Source organism: Chlorocebus sabaeus, chromosome 10 (assembly GCF_047675955.1).
Source record: "Chlorocebus sabaeus isolate Y175 chromosome 10, mChlSab1.0.hap1, whole genome shotgun sequence".
NCBI lineage: Eukaryota > Metazoa > Chordata > Mammalia > Primates > Cercopithecidae > Chlorocebus > Chlorocebus sabaeus.
Window position 1 is genome coordinate 7027540 of NC_132913.1, and position 27119 is coordinate 7054658.

At 39.3% G+C, this 27119-nt stretch overlaps 1 protein-coding gene across 1 annotated transcript in view; it reads right to left on the minus strand.

Moving 5' to 3' along the window:
* Window positions 1-27119, minus strand: part of CNTNAP5 (contactin associated protein family member 5) — an 868401-nt gene that overhangs the window by 477403 nt on the left and 363879 nt on the right. Inside the window, exons 4-5 of the mRNA XM_007964645.3 lie at window positions 21075-21222; window positions 4659-4862 (exon numbers count right to left, since the gene is read on the minus strand). Coding sequence (XP_007962836.3) covers window positions 4659-4862; window positions 21075-21222 — 352 coding nt within the window. The remainder of the gene's footprint in view (window positions 1-4658; window positions 4863-21074; window positions 21223-27119) is intronic.

Below are 27119 nucleotides of genomic sequence, written 5' to 3' on the forward strand. Positions count from 1 at the left end.
CTTATTTACTGTACTTGTTTTACCTATTCTTATTATATAATGACAGAATTTATGAAAAATGTGGTGCATTTTATCCCATTGATTCTTTGAATGAAATGCCTGTTTTTCTCCCCTCTCTATAATAAAATCTCTAGATTGCTCAAGGTTGATCCTGGATCTCTCTGTTCCTTTTTGATCTCTCCATTCTCACAACTTAACATGCATATTGTCTGCCTGATATTTAACATTTTTTAGAATTGTCTTGTAATTTTTATTATTTGTCTTATAAAAGTTTATAACATTCTAGTGATTAACATCAGAGAATTGGGGGAGGATTGGATAAGGCTATAATCCCATATCTATAGCTATGCAGCTATGTGACCTTGAGCCACTTACTGGGAATCATGGACCAGCAGTTCTTCATCTGTTAATGGGTTTGGATATAGATTGTAGGATTGTCGTGTAATTTAAATAAAATATGTATTTTAAATATTTAATGCAATGCCTAAATGTGGGCTCTCAAAAAATGGCAACTGAAAAAACTTTTATAGTGTTTAGTACAATTCGAGAAACATGATAAACATTCCATAAATATGTGTGAGTTGGCTGACTAAAATGCCTGAGTTTCAAAAGAGCTAAATTGAATGTTCATTTGACTCTTTGGATAATGGAAAGAACTTTCTCTGGCATCTCAATGGTTGATTATGCAATCACATGCTTTGGCGCCTGAACCCTGTACTCAGCTCCCGGGTGCTCCTCAGATGTTTGTTCTATTCTAGGAGTCTCACTTGAGTCTCACTTTACTATAGCCGTATGTATTGAAGATTGCATAAACATCTTGTCTCAGTCAAAAGACACTGGGCTCTTGTAAGGATGGGTGACCTGCATGTACTATTGATGTCTCCTTCATTCTTACAACAGTTCTCTTGTCACGTAATATCTCCACTCTTTGATTCTCTACCTGCATGAATGGGTTCAGACTATTGTAATTCTGCAGAGGGCAGACTGCCATTGGCAATTTGAATGAGATGTGTAAAAAGTGAGAAAGGAAACATGTCTAACCCCCTTATGGATTGAAAGAAGAAATCTCTTTCCCATTTAGTAGTCTGGGAAAATACCAATGTTCTACTCTAAGAAAGTAGGCAAAGAGGAACCACATAGTTCAATTTCTCCATAGAACTGTCTCTACCCAAGCCAGACACAGTAAGGGTTAGGGTAACTATGTAATGTAAATTGGATACTCATCAAAGAGCATCACTAGAAAAGAACACTAGGTATAGCCACAAAGCCATCCTGAGCAGCTGACCATGGTGCTGGACTTCTTCACTCTTAGCCTGAATTTCTGAATTGCAAGTAACTGATTAGAAAATGAATACACATTGCAGATGAAGAATTGTTACTAAAGGAGACATGGCTGAAATGTCCATATAAATTGGAGAGGGAAAAACCAAAACTCTCTTTATTTGACCAGTGCTATTCTTTAACCCGTTAACTTGAATCCTGCCTCTCTTTCTCTCTGTCTCTCAGCTCTCCTATATTTCTATTGCTTTTCTGATTCATTTTTTTAACAGAACAAACCTGATCATGGATGTCATAAACTCTTTCCCCTTTGAGGCTATGTGACAACAGGAAAAGAACAGTATTTTAAAATAATATTTAAAGAATTCATATAAATAACTAAGATAAATATTGAAAAGATACTAAAATGTTAGTAAAAGAGATAATCAGGTTGTAGGATTTGGATTATTTTTCTTTTTTATATTATTTTCAGTTTTTTAAAAACTGATATATATTTTATAATCTAAAATTAATAGCAAAACACCTGGTTAGATATAAGTAGATTGTAATGGTAGCTACACTAACCACCGTCTGTGTAAATATAGGGACAAGTAATTTATCCTCTTTGAGCCTACTATTTCATATCTGTAAACTTGGGCTAATATGTACTTATGCCATAAGTCTTCCTTGAGGATTGGACTGGACCTAATCACATTGTGGATACTCTGTAAATATACCCCATTGTCAGAGACAGTGGTGGATCATGGAGGAGTCAGGAGTGCAGACTTGAAGGTGAACAAGCCCGACAGGAATAATGAAATTTGTGATGAAAACCCTGTTTCTAATGTACTCAATTTGCCTCAAGCACCTACTTTAGGAAGGGGTTCTCCTAAAGGCTAGAGATACAGAAATGAACAAGGTGTTATCCTGGTGCTGATAAAACCTATATTAATAGATTTTCCACTATGGGCAAAGCAAAGGTATTATCACTCCCCTTTGCTTAGTGCTTCCAGAGATCTTCTAGCTGTAATGAGGTAGGAGGGGCTAAAGTACTAATCTGTGGCAGTGTTTCACTAGAAGAAGAACCTAGAAACTTATGCTATTTAAGAAGTATCCTAGGTGACTGCTTCAAACAGGTAAGTACAGAAAACACTCAACTGTGGTAAACCGACAAAAAGGAAGAGCTGCAGAAACAGATAAAAAAGATGAAGACATTTTTAAACTATGCAGAATATAGCTAAAATATATTCTTACTACTTAATCATTCACCAAGTAAGGTTTTACTTAATTACCACCATGGCTGGAAATATAGAGAAGACGGAAACTGGGAAGAAAGACTTATCCTGCCATCTATGTATCGTAGCAAGGAGTCGGTGCTATTCATCTTAATATTCCATTTATGTTCAGAAAAGCCAGCATAGTTCAGGGTGAGGCATTCAGATATTGTTGGAATACATGAGCAATACTGAGCTTCTATTTTTGGCATCTGCCCATGTTTACTCATTGCTATAGAAAATGTATTTATAGTGTTCTTGGTTTTCATGTCCATACTCTGCAAGACAAGTCATTAGCCCCAGATTAGAAATAAGGAAACTGAGGCTCAGAAGACATTCACCATAATAAATCACATAATAAATAAAATAAAATAATATAACATAATTTGATGGCACATCTGTAATCAAAACAAAACGTGTTACATGACCATATCCATGCTATTTCTACCATTCACACCATGAATGAATCTGGTTTACAACGTTAGATTTTGTATGTGGGAGCAGAGTTTTGGATGTGAAATGCCATACCTGAATTGGGAATCTAAACAGTAGTAGCTGAAAGATTTCTTAATGTTACCAGTAGAAGACACCTGCTTTACTATTGATAAGTAATAACAACTTTACCCACAACTCAAAATGCTGTGTGAGCCACTTGTAACTGGGAGGCTCAGCTTCATTCATCTGATCTCCTTTCTGGAAAACTGAAAACCAGTTAATGGATTGACGCATGTTTGTGTAGTATTTGGACACCCAGCCTTCAGAAAGTTCTGATGCTTGCTTCTTTAGTTATGGTAATTACAACCAATGAGGTTACCAGCAAAAATTTTTTACCACTCTCTTCTAGGTGAGATTCTACTTAAAGGTATTTTGGTGTGTACTTAATCTAATATATTAGGTGTCAATTTTGAGTTAATTTGAAATCTAGAGATTCTTTATGCTATCCCTGCCTACAGTCACTATGGGGCCCCAAGAAGACCCTCAGAAATGCTTCAAAATTACATTGTTTGGTTTGGGGGCACTAATATTCATTCTTACGTCTCTCCAGCTAATTGTTAAAATTTATTTAACTTTTTTGTCAATTTTCCATGCAACTTTTTTTGGTCAATCTTCCCTGCAACTTGACGTTACAAATTACATTTTGCAATTTCTTTCCTTCTTTACTATTTTATAGTAAAGACAAAAAGATAACTATTTTCCTCTCCCTTTAATATTAGGAAATATCAGATGGGAAGCAGGGAGTCATTCTTACGAAAAGCAGTCATTTACTTTTTTTTCAGCTTGTCTCTTTTTTCCTTTCTTTCTTTTTCCTATAGAAGAGCGTTTTTGTTTTGTTTTGTTTTTGTTTTTTTGGTTTGCATCCTTGGGAACTGTGCTCCTGCCTTTTGCACTCAAATTATCCTTCCTTCAGAAGTGCCTTTGATCATATACAGGAGGCTGGGCCTCTCTCCTCTTTCTCTGGGATAAGAAATTGGTCACAATGAACGTGACCTGCCTGCAGTGCAACAGGTCCTGATGGACGCCAGCCCACAGTGGGAGGCTGTGTCCTAACTGTGTGGAGGCAGGAGGGCATTCTGTACTAAGTTTAATGGAATGTGGTGAGTCTGGGACTTACCCTGGTACAGCAGGGGCACCTAAAGAAAATAATTTCCCTTAAAAAGACATAGGAATGCCTAGAAACTTAGATTTTTTTGCCTCACACTTTTGGTCCCCTCTTCCCCAACACAAAATAACCCAGAGCAACCGAAATGCTTCTCCTTCATTTTCCCTCTGAAACTGAACTTTCTTAAATGTACCTAATAAATTCTGAGCAAGCCTCCTTATAAAACGTGTGTATACTTAAACTTGTGAAAGATTGTTTAGAGTTTGAGTTACTAAGAGAATTAAATGGATAAATACGTAGTTAGGCCAATAAATACCTAACAATGAATTTGCAACTCTCCCTACACATCAATGTTATATTGTGTCAAAGAATGCTATACATGCCTTCAACATTTATATCCCCACCAATATTACTTAGATTGTGCTCCAGTGAATTCCACCAGATACACTGCAAGTGTCAGACACTGTGACCTGTGGAGTAAAGGGGCTCTCCATCCCTTGGCATTGGAAGGGGAAGTCTGAGCCTACCCAAGTTGAGGTGCAGGGAGAGCCTCCCCTTCTGGAGTTCCAAGGTGATGTGGTCTCCACGCTGACCTTCGCCATGGAACAGGACCCCATCTCCTTGCATGCTCTTGAACTTCAGGGAGATCACATCTTTGAGAGTACTCATCAACTTCTGATTGAACCTGTACAGAAGTGAGCTTCGGCCATCAAAGTCAGCAACGTCTGATTCTGGGAACAAAGAAGGAGCGGGAGAGAAAAATCAGTGCATATCCTCGTGACTGCTGTTCCTGTTTCCCATATTCGTTTGTGTCCAGTTCACAGAAAGATTCTTGAGATCTGCCAGGTCTAGTCTCAACAGGAAACATGTAGACTAGAACCAACCTAATTAGACTCAAGGGAATTATTCATTTACAAGCAGTCACCACACACTGAGTCAAAGTGAACTGATCATCAGTTTAGAAGTAAAAACTCTCATTACTGGTATGTCAGCTTTTGCTGGAGGGGACAGGGTGAGAATACCACAAGTACCTATGTCTGGCTTACTCTGTCAGATGGCTTAGAATGATCTCTCATGATTTGTCTTCCTGACAGTCAGAACCACTTGATCTCCTCATCTCAGACACAACATTAGAGATGAAAAATAGATATAATTATTATGCCAACTCCACATAGTACTGTCTCCCTAGAAGACTGTGTTGAGGAGGATTCTGAGGCTTCTACTGGGTTCAGTGGAAAAAAAAAATACTCAGCAAAAGAAGACTCGTATTTGAACAAAGAGGGCAAATGTACTACATTCCTGCCATAACTGTCTTATCTGTGCTGGTGATATTTATCATCTTAGTGTTTTTATACAAAATATTCAATTCATTATTGTCAAAGCCAAAAAAAAAGGGGGGGGGGGGTGGGGAGGTCAAGTAACCATGATTTAGATAAACTTATGTAACAGGTATGTGCAAACATACCTGACAAATTATGCCAAAAATCTAATAGAGATTCTATTTGGAATGTGTTGTTCTGGGTTATTTTCATAGTTTTTTTCTATTTTTTAATTACAAAAACTTCTATAATGAGCTTTTATTGTAGAAAAAAATGTAAGACTGTTTAATTATACATTGAAACTGATTCATTATATACCATGTTCTGTGGGTGGGATTGTGGTGATTATGTGGAGGGAGTGGGATTTTCTATTTAAAATTGAGTACCCAAGAAAACTCAATTTTTCTATTATCCATCATGCAATTAAAATCCTCAGCCTGAGCACACACAAAGATAATGTTTTTCTCCACCAAGGATCTAGAAACGTTCTTTGTGAATCTGAGGTTCTGAAATGAAAAGGAAAATGAAATAATACTTTTCTGTAATTAGTTTTAAAACCCAATTTCACAATTTATTTATATGGAATGAAGTGGTCCCAACCAAAAGGTTGCTGATGGAAACCTAGACTTTAAAAAGAAACTGTCCAAGAGACTTTCACAAATGTCCACCTTTCTCGGCACCTCCCCTACCTACCTCATCAATGCATTTATGCCTGTTATCTCAACTAGGATTCCACCCAGACCAAAGTGGGGCCACAGACCAACAGTTGCCACCACTCATGGAGTAGTGAGGACTGTTATATAGATAAGATAATGGGTTCTCAACTGTAATGGCCATAGTTTGTTAGTTGGGTCACCTTGGTCTAAGGTGATTGTATTATTTATAAGATGAAGATAATTATATCCATTAGAGAAAACTGCTTTGAGAAGTAAATGTGCTAAGACTTACAAAGTGATGACACATCAGTGTGAACTCATCGTGCATGGCACATTATTAGTGTTAAATCAATAATAGGAGAGGTATTAGTAGTAATTGAAATAACAGGAATCCTTTAGTTCCTATCGAGGCTACTCTATTGGTTGGCACCCGACCTTCTTACCCCAAATGATGCTTTTTCAATTTTGATTCAGATATTTACTGCCCAAGGATGCCAAAGTAGCCCCAAGCTTCTTGTTCTATCATGTTTTGGCTTCTCACACTCTAGTTGAAATTACTGTGTCCACAGTGCGTACATCACTATGTACACAATATTAATATTCTCTTCTGATTGCTTCTACTCTGCCACTGCACCAGATTGTGGAGTAGAAATTGGGTCCTAGGTAGCCCCTTTAGTGCCCAGAAGTGAGTAGAAGGACCACATAGTGTCCCACAGAGGTTCTAAAGGCAAATGCAGAGATTAATGCTCACAGTAATGCTCACTGAACTGACTCAGTTCAAAGGGTTAGATTCAGACAGGGTTTCTTAGAGGAAGTGAGTGGTATATTGGCCTTTAACAATATGTAGGAGTTACCCCAGGGAAAGGAGGGACCCAGTGTCTCCAGGAGGGGGAACAGAGGCATGAGAATGTTTGGTGCATCTCAGTACTGCAGGAGGACAGCATGACGGAGAAAGCAGAAAGATCTCTAGCTCCCAGTGTGGCATTTCTTGCAGGCTGAGAGATACAGCACATGGTGTGTCTTTGAAGCAGTAACTCAATCCCATCATTATTCATGGATGCATTTGTCCCACTCCCATAGACAGATATCGCATCTGAACTTTGGGTTTCTCTAGCACTGGGCACACCCTTCTATTTTTTTTGTTATCACATGCCATGTGAGAATCACAGTCCACAAACTGTATACATCATGTCCACTCACTCATACCACTCTTTATCTCCCAGCCAGCACCAGCACTGAGCACAGAGTCTGAACATGGCAGGTGGGGTCCCATGTGCGGTGACGTGAAACCACATGGAGGAAATTTGCCTTTGGTTCCCTGGTAAAGACATTCAACTAAGGAGAGGAGCCCTCTATAGAGCAGCTCTGCTACTCACGAAGTGTCTGACCGGGGGTAAGTTTACATCAAAACTATGGGCCTCGCTTTCCATCCTTGTAAAATGGTGCATAACAATGTATTCATTTACACTTACAACTGATTGTAAGAATGCACTGAGAGAATTTGGATTAATATTTATATAAATATATTATATATGTATATAAATATATATACATATTTATATAAATATGTTTATATAAATATATATACATATTTATATAAATATGTTTATATAAATATATATACATATTTATATAAATATGTTTATATAAATATATATACATATTTATATAAATATGTTTATATAAATATATATACATATTTATATAAATATGTTTATATAAATATATATACATATTTATATAAATATGTTTATATAAATATATATACATATTTATATAAATATGTTTATATAAATAGATATAAAGGTGTGTGTGTATATACATATATATACACACACACACACACACACCTTTGACACTTTTTTGTCCAAGCAACGGTTTTGGAGAAATTTATGGAAATATAAATATTCATTATGTTGCTGCTATTTCCCCCATCCCTCTTCATTTTATAATGTCGTACTCCAGTGTACTTGGCCGCCAGGACCCCTCATGGAGGCCTGAGTTCTTGAGTCAAGTGCTGAATTCCAAATGTTTCCTTTTTCCAGTCCACTCACTCACTCACCTCCCTCCCCATTCATCATCGTTCCTGTGATCTGCATTTCATTCCCTCCAATGTCTGGCTAGTCTAGTGACTTAACTAAGGATACAAATGTTGATGGCAAAGGGACATAGGTTATCTCTAAGAAAACACATCTTCATGTTGTCATAAGACCTAGAGAAAACGAAGCCAATCAATAGAACAAGTCTAACAGAGCTGGGTTTCAATTCTGGTTTTGCTCCTTACTACCTGGGGGCGGGGTTGGTTGAAGCAACTTTCTGGATTTCCCTGAGCCTCAGTTCTCCTATCTGTATGATGGGGCTTATACCAACCCACCTTCAAAGTCATTGTGAAAATTGCACAAGCTCAGACCTGAAAATACAAAGGCGTTCAATAAAGGAAAGTACTCGGTAGTGAAGATTTTCAAGCATGGCATAAAGATGCCATCAAGAACTTGGTGTGAAAAATTCTGTTTGGGTTTGGGATTCGGTAGCCTTCACATCACACTGAGTAGGCGTGCATTCACGCCCTCATCATCATTGCCTGCTTTCCATTTTCTATGAATAGTTTCAGAACTGCTTCCTGGATTCCACTTTTGCTATCTTCACCTGACACATTTTTTATCTTTAAAAAGCATGAGAAACAACACACTTCACCATTGCTAAAGTACTTCCGTGAACTTCCTTTGCCCTGAGAATTAATTTCAGTCTCCAGGACCCCACATGATCTTGCTCTGCTCACCTCTCCCACCTCATCCTCTGTTCCTTTCTTCAACCCTCACACTGCTCCAGGCATGCTGTGATTTTAGTGTATGTGCATATGCATGTATGTGTGGGGCTGGGATAATGTGTGTGGAGCCCACATCACAAGCCCTGCAATTCTCTAAGTGTTTTTTGCGCATGAATTCATGTAATAACATCAATTAACCTTTGAGGATAATACTGTTATTATTCCCACTTTACAAATAAGAAAAACACGGCACAAAGAGATGAAGAGGTATGTAATGCGCAAATGCTAGGGCCAGGACTCAAACATACCCTGTCTGACTCACCCATGCTGAGTCCACTGAGCTCTTTCCCAAGCGCTGACTCACTTGGACCACAATGCTCAGCTCATCAGTCAGTTCCCACCTGGCCCTTTTTCTAAGGGGTCCTCCATACCCGTTAGTCTCCCTGTAAGCACCTTGCCATTCTCTTTGTAATGCACCTCGCAATTGGATTAGATACTCATCCGTTTTCTCAGTGGTTTATAGTCCAGTTGTCCAACACATCAGTGCATGCCATGAGGACAAGGGCCAGATGTACACTGTTTGCCACATTAATTCAGAGCCTCACACTGGACCCAGAAGGGTATGCCATTCAGAGCCACTTGTGAAATGAGCTGTGACCCATCAAGGTGCCTATGCCCAAGTGTGATGCTGCCCAACTGTCCCCTGAGTTCCTGCCACATCATCCATTTCACCGTTCAGAGCCAGCTGACCATCCACACTGGGAGAGTTAGTTTCTTCTGCAGGCCATGCTCAGCCACTGGCACTGTGATCCGCGTGTGACTCACACATGCTTATTGGTGCAGAGAGGATGCATGGCCTTTAGTGAGAACAGAATTAGCCTGGTGGGAGTGCGGGAGCGTTCCTCTGACCACCACCAGTCCCTGATAAGGGCCACACTTTGCTGTTCTCAGAGATCTCAGCCAAACACTCTGCACCTCCACAATATTAATTACGTTGCACACAACAGGCTCCAGTCATTTCCCAGATACAGAAACAGGTTTTTAAAACTTTCAAAGAAGGATCAAAGGTTTCCCCAACTGAATACTTCATATGCCTTCCTAGACATTAGGAATACTCAACAGTCCCAACTTCACTTGGAAAGCAGATTTAAAATGATAATAATAAAGACCCACATGGTTATAAGGTTGCTGTTAATAAAAGATAAACTATTATATGCTGCTTTTTCCTCATGAGATAGTATCATAACCACTTTTTCTGGATATCTCTTTGGAACTTAATTTGCTGCATGGAGTCTGGTTATAGAAATCAAAATCTTTATCTGTGTTGTGCGAGCATCTTGGCAGATTCTCTTTTAAAAGGAAACAAAGAAAGTGTGTAGAAAGGAATAAAAAGGGTAGACATGGGCTTTTTCTAGCAGATGGGAAATAGGTGATCACTTCATATCTAGGTTTAAAGGTACCAAAAACATAAAACTGAATATATCTCCCATATTCTCTATCACAACTTCTCTAACACACTTGTGGAGATTTCTTTCTCTGAATCCATTCCCCAGGGGAAAAGGAATTAATGAGCACACATTACCTAATTTAATGTTCTTGGTGGCCCTGAAAGGTCTATATTTTTCCCGATTTGTAAAGTGGGAACAGCAAAGCTCAAAAACATGCCTCACTCAACGTCACACACCAGGAAAGGAGTTGTTTGACACTGAAGTAAAAAAAAACAAAAACAAAAAACAAAAAACAAAAAACTGAACACTGATTTAAAGAAGGGAAGGATGATGTTAAATAAGAACTTTTCCTTTCGTTAAATGTTGCTCTGAATTTCCCTGGGGTCCCTGCACTTCTGCACTTGCTCCTTCACTTGCTCCCTTTCTGGGAGGGCAGGGAAACCACGTGGACACCTGGGAGGCTTCGTTATGGTGGAAGTACATGGTACAATGCCTTCTGTATCCCCACCATCTTCCCGAAGCTCCAACCCTCTTCCCTTTTTTATTTTTGTGGTTTTCCTTCACTCATGCATTCTCGTATTCAAGCTTTACAGAGGTCCTGGCTCTCAAGGGCTAAGCTGGAGAGAGCAAGCACACAATTCTACATCTACATCCAATGGAAGGAGGTGAGCACTGTGTGCTGAGGGAGCACTGCACTCTCTCCAGGGAGGGGCAATGGGCCAGGAGGGTGTCCAGGCAGGGTCAATGTTTCTCCAGAGTCCTGAGACATAAGGGGCAGTCAGGCTGGTGAGGTGGGGGGTGGAGTGGGAATAGGAGAATAGAAGGAGGGAGTGGGAGCGGGAAGGGTAGTCCTACCAGAAGGAAGGGGTTGCAAGTTCAAGGCAAGGAGGAGAGAGAAAGTGCAGGGTCCCATCTAGGATCTATCAGGAGTCAGACTTGCTGAAAGGAAGCACACCCTGTGGACCAGCAGTGCTGAGGTAACCAAGGAGGTTTTTAGACATACGGAATGTAGGAACTCACTGCAGACCTAAAGAATGAAAAACTGGGTGTCGGAACCAGCAAGTGGTGTGTTAAGGAGCCCTCTCAGGGGCAGCTGCTCTTGATGAGGTTTGAGGAGCTCTGTGCTCAACTGTAGGGTGCCAAGGGCAGTGGGGAGTCAACAGGTCACAACTAGAGTCGGGAGTCTCATGGTGGACGGTCAAATTAAAAATAAAATACTACGGGTTTGGCTGGGCACGATGGCTCATGCCTGTAATCTCAACATGTTGGGAGGCCAAGGCGGGCGGATCACCTGAGGTCAGGAGTTTGAAACCAGCCTGGCCAGCACTGTGAAACCCCATCTCTACTAAAAATACAAAAATTAGCTGGGCGTGGTTGTGGGCACCTGTAATCCCAGCTACTCCGGAGGCTGAGGCAGGAGAACTGCTGGAACCCGGGAGGCGGAGGTTGGAGTGAGCCAAGATTGCATCACTGCACTCCGGCCTGGGCGACAGAGGGAGATTCTGTCTCAACGAACAAAATAATAAAGTAAAATAAAATAATATGAGTTTCAATGTGACTCTGATATCAATGGAGAAATAACTACAAAAGCATATAGAGTAGGGAAAATGCATGATTGCTTTGGGTTTTTAGAAAGACCCCTTTGTGTTTTAGAAAATACATCAGATTACTTGCACGGTCAGCCTGCATTCTAATCCTGACTACCTACCCCCATTACCCAATTTTGCTGTGCCTTGCCAAGCTAGTAAAAACCTAATGTGGTCCTTGTGGAATTTTTTGCTTCACGTTAATACCTGATATCTGTTCCTCAGAGTTCTCTATTTTTTCTACCATGCCAGTGACCCAGAACACAGCTGTTAGATACTTACTTCCCGGAGTGGACAATTTCTTCCCCTTTTTTCAAAATCGATTTTTAGGATCCCATTATTACAAACTCAATTCAATTCAGTTCAATGCACGGTTTGTTAAGATGAGGATACATTGGCAGCCTTCTCTAGAATATGAAGGATAGGCCGCTCATGCTCCAGAGTCCTTAGAATGAAGGCAGGCCCTACAGTGCACAGCCTCTTCTTTTGGGTCAAGACAGAGCCAGCATGCACTCCCCCATCCTGGAGTACTGAGAATGCCAGCACTGGCCGACTTCCCACCGGGCCCATAATTGCTGACCTGGCTGTCACAGCTTGCTTTCTGAGAAAGACAGAGTTCCGGAGGCATATGCTGGCACATTTGATGGATGTTGGTAGCTTGTCAACAAAGCAGCTAAAAAAAGGGCTTCACTGAATAACAGATTCCAAGCTTGAATCCCCAAGTGGGCCAGCTGGGCTCCTGTGTGGGCCAGGGACGAGGAGTCAGCTTCCTCATGGGCCAGAAAGCCGAAGCTCAACATTGACAGGAGAAGCTATGGATTCACCCTGACAATCAGTCCCACTTGGCATCTTCGGTTGTTCACAGTAAACATGATTTTCAATACAATTACATTTTGAAGCTTATGTCATGATACGTTATATAAGAAAAATGATGATTATTCAGACCATACTCTTGCACTGAAGACTCGAGGGCTTTGGCCAGCAATCCACAAACCACCAAGGTTTCCACAGTCAGTTCAAATGTGCACAGATTCCTCCACCAATTCTGTGTCTTTGCCAGGCCTTATCGGTAACTCTGATCACCTCAGATGAACTATGAAAACGATGAAAGTTTCCAAAGCTAACTGTGACAACTCCTAACGCAGCTTTTCTTTCAAAATTTCTGACATTCCTATGCATGATAGCACATGAGAAACAGGATGAGTTTCAAGAAGAGAACATGAAAACAATCACAGTGCACAAAAAAATCAAAACTCTGAATTCCAGTCATAACCTCAGCAGTGATACATTCTAGCTCTGACATTGAGACTCGCCTTCTCATAATGCTTAGGATTTTTGTTTTGTTTTGTTTTTAGATATTTCAGATGTGTGGGTATCTTTCTGGGTACACTTAAAATTTGTGGTTCAACTGGACAGTTGAATAACGACAAAGATTACACAAAAATAACGTATTCATTTTAGGGAACTCCCATAGTAGATCTCATTTTATTTGTCACTCCTAAATCCGTTGGCAGGTATTAAGCATATTCTGTATTCCTTCTGGTCACTGTCCTGAGCTCTGAGATGCAAAGATAACAAAGACATGAGCCATGCCAGCCAGGAACTCAAACACCCTAACAGTGACATAGCAAATGCATCACTGCGCGACTGTAAGATGTGGTACGAGGAAGCATTATGGTGGTCCCTACAACTTATTACCCTAATGAGGACTTGTGAGATCGAAAAGGGGAGCTATAAATAATGAAATGGGGTGACAACATGGAATAGAACTAAGGAGCAAGCTGGGCCATCTGGTCACCCAAGTAAGAGGTGCACGGTGGGCAGTGAGAAGATAGTGATCACTCCACTAAGGTGTAGACAGGTTAGCAAAATGTTTCACTACGGGATGAGGTTTCAGAAATCTTAGTCACAAGCTCACAGAAGGAAAGGAATGATCAACCTGTGTTGTGGTAGCAACATCCTGCAATGACAAGCTGCTTCCTGACTTCTACCGTCATCAGTGGTCTTAAGCTACAGTGTTGACACAATTGCCCACTGAAAGGATGTTCATACAATGAGAGTCATTTAAATAGCAATGTCACAATTAGAGACGATAGTTATTATTTTTCTCCCTTGCAGTAGTAGACCTGTTTTTTTATAAAAAGGTTTAGGATGGTTTTATGTTTAAGGGAAGGTGAACAGTCTTTGTTAATGATTCTACCTGGGCACAGACTAAGCCATTTAGTTCCAGAAGGCAGAAGGGAGTCATGGTCAATCACTCCAGTGACCACTTCAACAGGGAGTAAATGCAAAACAAATTGTAGGAGGCAAGACTTTGGCATTTTTGTGGAAACCTACTGCTGCATAAAGTGGTTGATCCAACTACTAGGTCATTTTTCCCTTTTAAGGTTTCCTTTAAAATCACCGCCATTACCATATGAGTCACAGGAATCACAGCAATATCGTCAGTCAAATCACACACTGGGCAGCAGGGCATTAATTCATCAGGAAACCGTGTTAGCTGTGTAGTTTTTTTTTCTCCTTTGCAAGCCTTACCAAAGACTTGGTTTCTTAAACCTCCATATTTATGAGCATTTGTTTATCTACCTTTTGCAGCTTCTGAAAATCTGTGAGTTCCTAAAGGGCAAGGATTGCCTTATTTATTTTTGTATCTCTGAAGCCTAGTAGAGGGAGCCTACTGGGTAATGTTTGTTGACTATTGAAGGAGCCTTCAGATCCTCAACCAGTCAGAAAAGTTTATAAAGAAGTCATTGATTTAAGATGGAAGATCACAGGGTCTTTTATTTAAGTGTTATTATTCCATGTATGTGTGTACATTTGTCTCTTCACAGAAGAGATTTTTCAGCCATTCCTCTAGGAACTAAGAGAAAGAAAGGTAGGAAATTTCATTTAAATCTAATGAGGGAACTGCAATGAATTTGGCATCTTGGAGATTTTTCCAACTCTTACAAATGCTATCATTTACAAAGTGGAAATCAAAGTTCATATTGGACTGCCAATGCCCCAGGTCTGACTGCTGCCATCCTGTCCCTTCCCGCTTCGGGGCTGACAGAGCTGTAAACAGTGCCTTCTGAAGTTCCCTGTGATAGGGCTGTATGGGCCTTAGCATGCCAGAGGTAAGATTTCCAACTCTGTGGCCTCTACCGTGTATGACAAATGACCCTAGGTGACGAGAACAGCAACAAAGAGGGCAGCTGAAGCTGGAATGACAAGATTATATACCTGGGGAAGGAGAATACAACTTCAGTTCTGAGGGTGATGAATTTTGGATGATACCACTTGCCAGTAATTAACCGAATAGGAGCAAGGTCTTGCGTGGAACGGAGGCGACCTGAAGTATAAAGTGATGTTTGTAATTCGTAATGAGACTGGGAAGCCTGACGGATCATTATACTTTATCAGAATTTATAATGTTTTTTAAAGTTAATTAGCTTCCCATATTTAAAGAAATTCAAATGGAAGCCCCCAGACAGAACTTCAAGTAGCCTAGACCCCAGATGGCCTGACCAAGGTGCTGCAATCCTTTGGGACCTGGTAGGTAAAAAAGCTGACCTTCCTTGGAGATACAGATAAGATGTGGTCCTGAATAATAATGGGAAAAAGAAACATAGAGAAGTTTGGCAAGCAGCCTAAATATCTGATGAAGGCAGCAATGCTCATAACTAACACTTTTTGGGTGCTTACGTTATGCAAAGCACTATTTCATACAATTACATGCGTGAAGCAACACTATTATTATTATTACCTTTATTTTCATAGAAAAGGAAACTGGTGTCCACAGAAGACCCAAGATGGCCCAAGATTATCCAACTAGTTGGTGGTGAAGTCAAGTTTCTAGGTCTGGTGGTTTGAATTCAGAGCCCATATATTTAACATTATACTGACTTCTCAAGTTTTCAGATGTCATTTAAAATCCTTAGGATTAGCAATCACAGACATGGAAATGACAGTGCAGACTAAGAATGAAGTGATGTTTGAGATAACAACTTTAAATTCTGGTTCCTCACCACGCTTGCCTAGAACCAACAGCAACAAAATGCTTATACAAGCACTGGAGACCCTACTCGGAGATCATGATCTAATCGAAGCGCAGTTAGAGCAGGTATGTTAAAAGCATGTATGTCCCAAGGTGATTCTTACGTAGAACTAGGTCTGAGAACACAGGTAAGGGATAGAGGATTGGAAGCACACTAGCCCAGAAGCTCTTGGCCCGGTCAACAGGTAAACTTTGTACCTGGAGCTGCCTATGCTCAGGAATCGTAGGTGGCTAACTTTGATTTTGTGAATAAAAAAAATCATCTGAGTATTAGAAGGTTCATTAGGATGTATTCTCTCTAATAGAATTTCAGGTTCCAACATTTGACAATGTTGACAATCCAGGGCATTGTGGAAAGCTGTCTTGTCAAGTGAGGGGAAGCAGACGTTAGACAATCACACAGTTAACTGATGACATGTAATCACAAGAAAAGTGCTTCCGAGTACAAATACAAGACTGGCAGAGTCCAGGTCTCATTTTTTCTGATGTTCCTAGAGCATTGCAAGATGTCTGGTATCTTAAAGGCTAAATAAATGGTATCTAGTGAATGAATAAATTAGTGGAAGAAATATGTTAATTTTTCCAAACTGTAAAGGGTTAAGTCTGAAGAAACTATAGAGCTGTAAGAATTCTACCAATCTTTAGCAACATACGCAACTAAAATTTGAAAAAATTACTAAGCCCATAGAAACAAAAGTCGTTTCTTAGAAACTACAACAGGTTTATTAAAACCAAGTAATTCCGGAAGAACCTGGTTGCCTAAGCTGAGAGAATGAGGCTGGATTGATAGATCTATATACCCACTCAGCAAATACTTACTGACTGTCTTTTTGTGCCAATTAAGTGCTGGCTGTTAGTAGACAAGGTGCCTGATCTCATGGTACATTTTCCTGTGCAGGTACTACAGTAGGCAAACAAGAAAGAAGTAAGCAAACCCAGCCAGTGAGATTCTGTTTTGTGGTGAACAACACAAAGTAAATGACAGCACATCACATATCCATGGGCATATAATGGGCCAATGGTGGGTGCACAAGAAGGAAGACAGGTGACTTTAGAGGAACCGTCAGGGGGGACTTCTCTGAAGAGGTGACATTAAAATTAAGAATCATATTGGTAGAAGGAGTCAACCCTGTAGATTCTGGCAACAACCGTTCAACAAGGACTTTTACTTGCCAGTAAGAAATCTCAATTTTATTTCACATGAATCAAGAAGGGGAATGCTATGGTTTTATTCTTTCTTTATAAAGAACATTTTGTTGACTGTGTCAAAAATGGTTTTGGGGAGATTGTGGCGTGGAAACAGGAACTCTAGACAGAAGGTTACTTAACAACTCCAGGTAAGAACCGACAGAGACTTCTACTCACAAAGGTGGGAGAAGTACATAGATTTAGGATGCATTTCGTAGGAAGTAACTGATAGAGTTACTGTTAGCTGTAGGTAAGTTGCATAAGACTTGAAGTAATAGAGAAGGAAGAACCAAGGCTCCTTCCCAGAGTTTTGCATAGGCAAGTTGATGGAGAGTGCTCCTGTTTACTGAGATGGGGAGGAGTGTTACGGAAGAGCAGGTTGCTGAGGGCGCCACTAATCAAGGGTTCCATTCTGCTATATTCTATTTGATATATCTACTATACTTTAAGTGGAAATATCAAGTAGGCTGCTGCGTACATCATCTCTGAGGTCAAGTCATCAGATACAGATGTGGGGTGACCAGCCTATAGACGTGTTTGAATTTACAAAACTCTATCAATTCAGCAAAGCATGGAGTGTAGATGGAAAAGTAGAAGAACTGAGATAGCCAATTAGCAAGTGAGATAGGAGGAAAAGTGAGGTTTTAAAAATATGGACATAGCTTTTTGAATCAAATACTGCTGAGAGCTTGTGTGAATTAAGAAACATTAAGTGTCCACTGAATTGGGCTTCTTGGAAATCACTGGTGATCTTCAGAAGAATAGTTTCTCTAGAGCATTCTGTATTATTTAGAGTTTCCCTAGAGAAACAGAACCAGTAGGATACTTATATATATTAAGAGACTAATTGCAAGGAATTGGCTTATACAACTGTGGGTCTGGTTAAACGCTCCTGAAATACATATGGCGGGCCATCAAGAATGGGAAGCTGGAAACTCTCGGAAGGATGTGAAACTGCAGTCCGCAGGTGAATTTTCATCTCTCTCAGGGAAATTTCTGTTCTGCTCTTGAAGCATTTCAACTGACTGAATTAGGTCCATTGAGATTACCTAGGATAATCTCCTTTACTTAAAGTCAAATGATTGTAGACACCAAGCATATCACAGCAGTAACTATGTTAGTGTTTGGTTGGATAACAGGGGACTATAACTAGGCCAAGTCGACATGTTAAACTGCCCACCAAATGTCTCAATATTGATTGGAATCAGTTGCAGTGTGAAGGGAGGTGAGCAGGTGGGGAGAGCAACTAAAGAGAAGTTGAGAGGAGAGAGGAGGAAAGGGAGAGGTAGTTGCTAAAGAGGGTCATGGGTTTTTGTTGTTTTGTTTGGTGGTGCTTACAATAAGATTTTATGTTTATAGAAACAATCAAGTCAGACTTGGGTGCGGTGGCTCACCCCTGTAATCCCAGCATTTTGGGAGTCCAAGCTGGGTGTATCATGAGGTCAGGAGTTCGAGACCAGCCTGGCCAACGTGGTGAAACTCCGTCTCTCCTAAAGATACAAAAAATAGCCAGACATGGTGATACACGCCTGTAATCCCAGCTACTTAGGAGGCTGAGGCAGGAGAATCACTTGAACTCGGGAGGTGGAGGTTGCAGTAAGCTGGATCATGCCACTGCACTCCAACCTGGGCAACAGAGTGAGGTGCCATGAAAGAAAGAGAAAGAAAAAGAAAGAAAGAGAGAGAGAGAGAGAAAGAGACAGAGAGAGAGAAAGAGACAGAGAAAGAGAGAGAGAGAGAGACAGAAAGAAAAGAAAGAAAGAAAGAAAGAAAGAAAGAAAGAAAGAAAGAAAGAAAGAAAGAAAGAAAGAAAGAAAAAGAAAGAAAGAAAGAAAGAAAGAAAGAAAGAAAGAAAGAAAGAAAGAAAAGAAAGGGAAGGAAGGAAGGAAGGAAGGAAGGAGAAAAAGGAAGGAAAGAAAGAGAGAAAGAAAGGAAGGAAGAAACGAAACAATTCAGTCAAATAAAAAATATGATAATGCTGAAAGGGAGAATTGGCTTCAGAAGGTATGCTAACCTATTGGCTTTAGATACAAACTGATAAATGTATTCTTTTTTAAAAATTATTTCCCCCAAATAAAAAAAAGTACCAAAGCATCAGCACTACTGATTGAAGATTATACGGTTCCTGCTTGAGGCACATTATAAAGACATTCTGCGTTCAACAACTCCCCAAGGTTGTTAACTTTCCATTACTGGAGAGGTTGACCTGAAGGCAGTTTATCCCATCGTAGGACGCACTAGACCTGGAGCCTACATGGAGAGAGGTAGACTCTGTTATCACAAAGTCGAGAATTCTTCCCTCGGCTTAGAACTGGGCTTTAGCAGACCTCTGAACTTTCTTATACTGTAGAAAAGGTTCATGCTATCCTTATTATTTTTCTGAGTAGAGTGTTCCTTGTCAGATTCTCAAAGGGGTCCATCACCAGAAGATGCTAAACATGCTGCTCAAAGACATCTTTCAAGCCTGCAGCCTGTGATTTAACTCCATGCTGTGACTCTTTCTGTACAAGCAGACAGTGTGGGTGAACAATGAGCGTGAAAAAGAAGTACAAATGAATGGACTGAGAAAAACCAAAAGGATAAGGACATGTTAAAGAGTAATAAGATTCTTAGATCAAAATAGATGGCTGGTATAATGATATTCACAAACTTTTAATTGTAGCATAAAAGCTTCATACTATATTTAAAAATAACCTCCCAGCAGTGACAAATTGTTATCAAAGAGGAGGTAACAAGAGAATCTTGATGCCCCAGAGATCCCAGGATAGGACACATATACCCTTGTAGGTGTTCTGTGCTTTCTCATACAAAGTTTGAAGTGGAAGGCAGTTCCTCCTGGGCCTAATGGTTTGTTGATGCATCTGTTCTAAACTACATTCTTTCTGAAAGTGTTTGTTCAAGATAAATACAGTCATTTTACCAGTGAATTCCCTGTGTGCAGGGCTTTATTTTTAGCAAATACTCTATGTCCATAGTTTACTTGGAGAATTTGTAAACATTCAGCTTTTTGAGTCTCCGTTTTCAGAAATTATAATCCAGTATGTATGGGATGGGGCGAGGGAAATGCATTTTCTAGGCAACACTCCTATTGATTCTGATACAGGCATTCAGTTGATCTCACTATGGAAAACAGTACAAACATGTCACTCATTAGGCACTCCTACAGCCCAAAACAGGAATCTACTGAACTAGTTTGGATGAAAGTGTTAGTGATCAAATGTGTTTATGCATTAGGGGTCATTGGATTTTAGCATATAAGCAGAATATGTCACTGCTAATGGCAGAAAAATAAAATTTATTATTATGCAATTTTAGGTTTCAGTATAAAGCCTGCAGGAAAGAATCATGGGGATAGGAACCTTCCCTGACTAACTTTAACCTTATTCTAAAGTGATCACTAGTTCTACCCATGTTTATAATCTGCTTTGTGTGCAAGATAGAGCTCTAAGTTCAAATTTAGTACAAACAATTCACAGATGAATGGATGAAGGAGATCATTTCAAGGAGAAAGCATTTTGTGAATTACATTTATTGTTCTTTCTCCTCTTCTTCTAGAACAAGTCAAGAAAGTGAATGCTTTTCTCTCATAGCTCTGGAAAAGTAGGGCAGAGAAGACTTTATAATACCTTATGCCACTTCCGGGCAAGAACTAAACTTAATTTTGTTTAACTGCAAAGGACAAATGGTTGCTTGATTCCCCAAAAGTTCTTAATTTTGAATGTTTCATTGAGCCTTTATTACACTATCACAACTAAGTCCCTTCAGCCCTAAGTAGAATGTTTTTTCTACTTTGGGGTTAAATCGAACATTTTAAAATACGCATATAAAAGTCTAGAAACAACTTTAAAATAAGATGATTGTCAGTCTCAATGTAGATAAACTGATATTACGTAGGCAGGGCCACTCACACTCAGCAATGGTAAGGGTACATGTGAGTACTTACTATAGGAACATCCGTAGACCTCGACTCTCATGCCAATCTTCCCACTGGGATTCCATTCCAGGGGCACAAAGCGAACAAATCGGGCTCTCACTGAGTGCAGTAGCTTGTGGTGCACCACGCTGTCAGCATTCATGTTTCCTGCAAAGGTCTGCAGAGAAGAAAGGAGAGCCAGTGAGGTCTGTGTTAGCACGGAATTTCAGTGGAAAACCATATTTGTTACTCCACAAACTCATACTGAGAACATACCTAATTTCTCACGTATTTCAAATGAAATATGAGTTGGGTGAAAATCCTGCATCATGTTTGTTTGTTTGTTTGTTTGTTTGTTTTCAGAAATACTTAACATTATTCTTTAAGAAATCCCTTTTAGGCCAGGTGCGGTGGCTCATGCCTGTAATCCCAGCACTTTAGGAGGCTGAGGCAGGCGGATCATCAGGTCAGGAGTTTGAGATCAGCCTGGCCAGCACGGTGAAACCCTGTCTCTACTAAAAATACAAAAAATTAGCCGGGCACGGTGGCACATGCCTGTAGTCCCAGCTACTCGCGAGGCTGAGACAGGAGAATCACCTGAATCCAGGAGGCGGAGGTTGCAGTGAGTGAGATCATATCACTGTCCTCCAGCCTAGGCAATAGAGTGAGAATCTCAAAAAAAAAAAAAAAAAAAAAAAAAAAATCCCTTTTAAAAATTTTATGAATAAAGCAATTCTAGTAAGTCCTGAGGCATGACACCTAAAAGCTTTACAAAATTAACAATACAATGAAATTCCCATGTTCCTAATGTTCATAATCACTGAAGAATGGAAGATAACCGACAATCTGCTTTTAGAAGGAAAGGATTTTATTGAAGTAATTGTCACCATTAATTGAGGCCAGTCGCTATGCTAAGCGCTTTCCATTATCATTATCACCATTTTACAGATTTTTTTTAAAAAAAGAAGCCTAGAAAGAGAAAAGGGGAAGGAAAAAAATCTCCAAGTCACCCAATTGGCTAGTAATTAGTTTGAAATTTCTACAGCCTCCTACTCTTCAACAATTTAATTGTTGTTACAGGAGGGAGATAACGCAACTCAGATTTATATCTTCTTCATTTTCACATTTCCTTGTGAAGTTTAAGCAAAAGTACACACAGCACAAAAGCTATTTGGTCTACTAACATTGTACTTCAAAGCCTTTATTTGGATGAACAATTATTGGGGACCTTTTTTTGCTGCAGATGAAATCCAAAGGCTCACATCTAATATATTTTTTAATTGGAGTAAATATAGGTAACAAAAAATTTATCATTATAACCAATTTAAAGTAAATAATTCAGGGCATTAAGCATATTCACGTTGTTACACAACCATCACCCCACCCTTCCCCAGAACTTTTTCAACATCCCAGTCATACCTCATCTTTAAGACGGGATGTCAGCTAGCACACCGATTTGCTTGCTTCGTTATGAATCATCTACTTTCTTCTTTTCAGCTTCTAATATTCATATATAAAACCTACTTGCTGTGTGCAATCAATGTCAACCAATAAAAAGAAAATCCATTGCTTTCGCAAATGGCCGAAGTGAAAACCAAGTAAGACAATTTTGCCTATTTAATGAAATCCATTTTCAAAGACCTTAACCTTAACCTTGATTGTATTTTCATAGCACCCGTGGATTTAGGTTATCTTGCATAATCTTTGACATTTCTACTACACACAAAACACCCACTAGCTAATAGCTCTGAAATTAGGCAATGGATGTAATTACTATTATGTATCACAAAGTGTCTTATAAAGAAGGAAGAGTCTCCCTTTCTGTTTTGCAGCCCCTTCTGCAGCAAAACTCCCATGTAAAAGAATGACTTAGTGGCGAGGAATTTCTTGAGAATTAAATTCAACATTTCAGCTCCCGGGTTTGTCAAAGCTTTGAACATTTTCTCTTCATCCAAATGGAGAATGGCTTTATGTGACAGAATTGCTCTTCCACATCCCCTGCTCTCAGCATTAGTATGTGGTACAGGTATGAAGCTGTCCTCCATCCCTGCTCACCTGGAAAGGACGCCTCCTTGTGGAGTTTAGTTCTCTTAAAATGTCCTTGTGTCCATACCGCTTTGATATGTACTGGGGAAGGAAGAGAGCTGGGATCTGGTGGTTTCTTACTGTTTTGGATAGAGTAAAAGTGTGTCATGTTTTTCTACAGCCTAACTGGAACCTTCTATTCAGTACTCTCAATTCCCTACTGATTGTGTTCATTACATCCCACCTCCCCAGGCAGGTGAGTCCCTGGGTCTATGGCATTATTTATTGAATCCAAATGTGCAATAGAAACTTATCCACCTTCAAATGACTGGCTGCCTCTTCTGAGTTTGACATAATTTGTAGATTGAATATCACACACACACACACACATCTTAAAACAATGTTTAAAATTTGATTGCATACTCCAGATAAAAATATTTGTTTTATGACCTGGCAATGCTTTATAGGAGTTAATCCCGTGACTAATGTATGGTGTGCACCAACGAGAAGGAATCCCGGACTCTCATTCTGAGATGAGGCAGCCTTAGTATTGCAGTCTCACAGCCTCAAAGTCCAACTATCCCAGGGCCACAACATGTGCGGTTTCATAGTCTTAGAGGCTCGTGGTCAAGCAGATCCAAAGTCTCACAGTTCTGAGATCTCAAAGTTTGCAATGCATGGTCCAGGGACTTCCTGGTGCTGGTAGCTTAAAGTCACCTAGAAAGCATTTAACAGTAGAGGCAGATTGAATCTAAACAAAGCTACAGTCAGCCCCTCCCCAGGCTCACCGGTGGATCAAAGGCAATCAATCACTTATTAACGCCGGAAGTTATGTGCTGGATGAATAGCAAGAAAAGACCTTCCTGTTAGACGTATTAAAGACATGGTCCTATCCAAAGCCATCTCAGTTGTTGAATTTAATATGTGAACAACGAGAATGACAACAAACTACTCATCAGAAAAAAAAAAGAAAAAAAAAAAAAAACCAGAAATCCCAAAATGCTGAAAGTAAAACACTATCAACCTAGCATCGTACATCCAATGCTGGAACTCAGAAAATGATACCCCAAAACATGCCACTTTGACATACAACTAAAGAAGTAGCCTCAATTCTCTCTGACCTTCCCCTCCTCACTCCATCTCTCAATACTTTGTGTGTTCCAAAGCACAGGCTATTCTCTGAAGTTCTTTCATCTCCTTGGAAACTGAACCCACCAAAGAGAAACACAATTGTCTTCAATCCCCTCCCTGAAATTTAATTATTTAGGGAAGATTACAACTCATATTACAGAGAGAAAAAAAACAATCTAAAAATTAAACACCACACCTAGAACCCAGATGATCTTTATCTCTAATCCTATTCAATGCCTAAAAAGAATTATTTATTAAAAATAGTCTGAGTGTTGGGTCCATCCATTTTCCCTGAAAATTGTTTACTGCTCTTCAGAATGACCACATTTCTCCCACCTCCCTTTCCCCTGTGAAGAAGGGTATTGAAGCATCTGGACCTCATTGAGTTACTGAGTTATCATTCTCTAGCAACTCCCCTGGGCTCATCCATGTTAAATACACCGGTATGCCTTTTCTTTCTAGTATCCTGCAATTGTAAATTTGTTACATTAATTTGTTACATTTGTTAATTTTCAGTGAACTTTTAGATACAAGAGAGGGAGCTTTCCCCTAACCTCTACACCCACCACCCAAAAAATAGCTTTCAAATATGAAGGAAAAATTAAAGTTCCATGAACAAAATAAATAATTTATTAGCTATATAGCTGCTAAGAAATGCTAATATGAAAGTAGAAGAAATTGATGCCAGGTGAAATTTGTGGTGTACAGGAAAGAATGATGAGCTCTCAATCCCACCAGTGAAAATGGATCAAAAGGAAAGGAAATCAGTATATCAAAAGGATACCTGCACCCCCATGTTTATCACAGCACTACTCACAACAGCAAAGATACAGAAACAACGCGTGTCCATCAATAGATGAATAGTTAGAGGAAATGTAGTTTATGCATTATTCAGCCATAAAAAAGAATGAAATCCTGTCATTTGCAACAACATGGATGGAACTGGAGGTTATTACGTTAGGTAAAATAAGCCAGCTACGGAAAGACAAACTTCACGTTTGCACTCACATGTGAGAGCTAAATATAAGTTGATCTAATGGAGGTAGAGTAGAATGATAGTTACCAGAAGCCAGGAAGGGTATATGTGAGGTTGGGATGAAAAAAGATTGGTTAATGGGTACAAACATGTAGTTAGATAGAATAAATATGTTCTAATGTTTAATACCACAGTAGAGTGACTATAGTTAACAACAACAATGTATTATATATTTTAAAATAGCTAGAAAAGGTGATTTGAATTATTCCTAATATGAATAAATGATAAATGCTTGAGCTGATGGATATCCCAAATACCCTGACTTAATCATTGCACATTCTGTGTATGTATCAAAATATCACATGCACAACATAACTATGTACAAGTATTACACATCCATTTAAAAATCAAATGAAAAATGCATGGTTAAATATAAAAGACTATCTTTCTTTCTTAAACATTTTAAGAGTCAGTTCATAGTTTTTTAAAAAAATAATATCTTGTAATGTTTGCAAGGCACGCAGAGGAAAATATATGTGAACGAAACTAAAAAGGATGGAAAGTACAGAAAATGGAATTATACAAATGGGCAAAAAATCAGAAAGGATATGAAAGATTCAAATAATATTATCAGTAAAATTGACCTAATTTACATTCATAGAATACTCCATTCAATGACTGCAGATTATACATTATTTTAAAGTCCACACAGCACATTCACTGAGACCATACCCTGCACCATAAAATAGGTCTTAGTTAAAACCATACTGTTTGTTTTTTAACCACAATTAAATTAAATTAGAAATCAATAATAAATTACCTAGAAAAACTTCAAATATCTGGAAGTTAATCAACATACTTCTAAGTATGTTTTGACCCATAGGTCAAAGAAGAAATCAAAATGGAAATTAGAAATTAGTTTGAACTGCATGATGATAAAAACACTGTATCAAAGCTTGTGGGACACAGTTAAAGCAGACCTTAGAGAAAAATTTGTGGCTTCAGTTCTTTGCACATAAGAAGAATAACATAAAATTTAAAATCTAATTTTCCACTTCTAGAGGCTACCAAGACAGTAAATTTAATTCAGAATATTAATAGATTGGAATATTACTCAACAATAAAAAGTAACAAAGTGCTGATTCCTGCAACAACACATTAGTTGAGCAAAATAAGCCAGCCATAAAGAGTGCAAACAGCATGATTCTGTGCATATAAAATTCTAAACCAGGCAGACCTAAGCTCTAAGGATGGAAACCAGATCAGTACTTCTCTTGACAGTGTGAGGGCACGAATGACTGCAAAAACATTCATCAGTTCATTTGATCATAGCATTCTTGCGAAGTAGGTCGGCTGTTCTATCTTCATTTTAAAGGTGAGAAAACTTAATTTTGGAGAGGTTAAGTGATCCAAAGTCGTAAGTAAAAAAATTATCAGAAGTTGAGACTAGATTAGAGATTCTGATGAGAGTCTAGTGACCCTTTTACTTCACTCCCATAATCACCTCCATATATAAGTGGAGTCCAGTTTCTGCAACCAAATACCAAATAATTATAGTGCCTGCATCACAGCTACCGTTTTCAAGGGTCTCCTCCATGCCAGGCACTTGCTAGGCTCTTTGCATGTATTAGTTCACTTTGTCCCGCTTATCATCAAGGAAGGTTTCAGCCCACTTCCTCACTAAAAGAGACATCCTATTCCCGCTTCTCCATATGTATTTAACCCCTTCTGAATTTGTAGTACGTCTTACAAACATGTGGTTCATTAACGTAGTGTCTCCGCCTCGCTAGGAAAACCCTGGGACTCAGAGAGATTAACGGCAAGAGCACACTGCAAAATCAGTGCAGGTCCTTTCCATTTATAATCCTGAGTAATATTATATGCACTACTTCTCAGAAATTTGTTTTTTCTCTTTTCCCCAGCCCCCCCCCATCCGCACAACC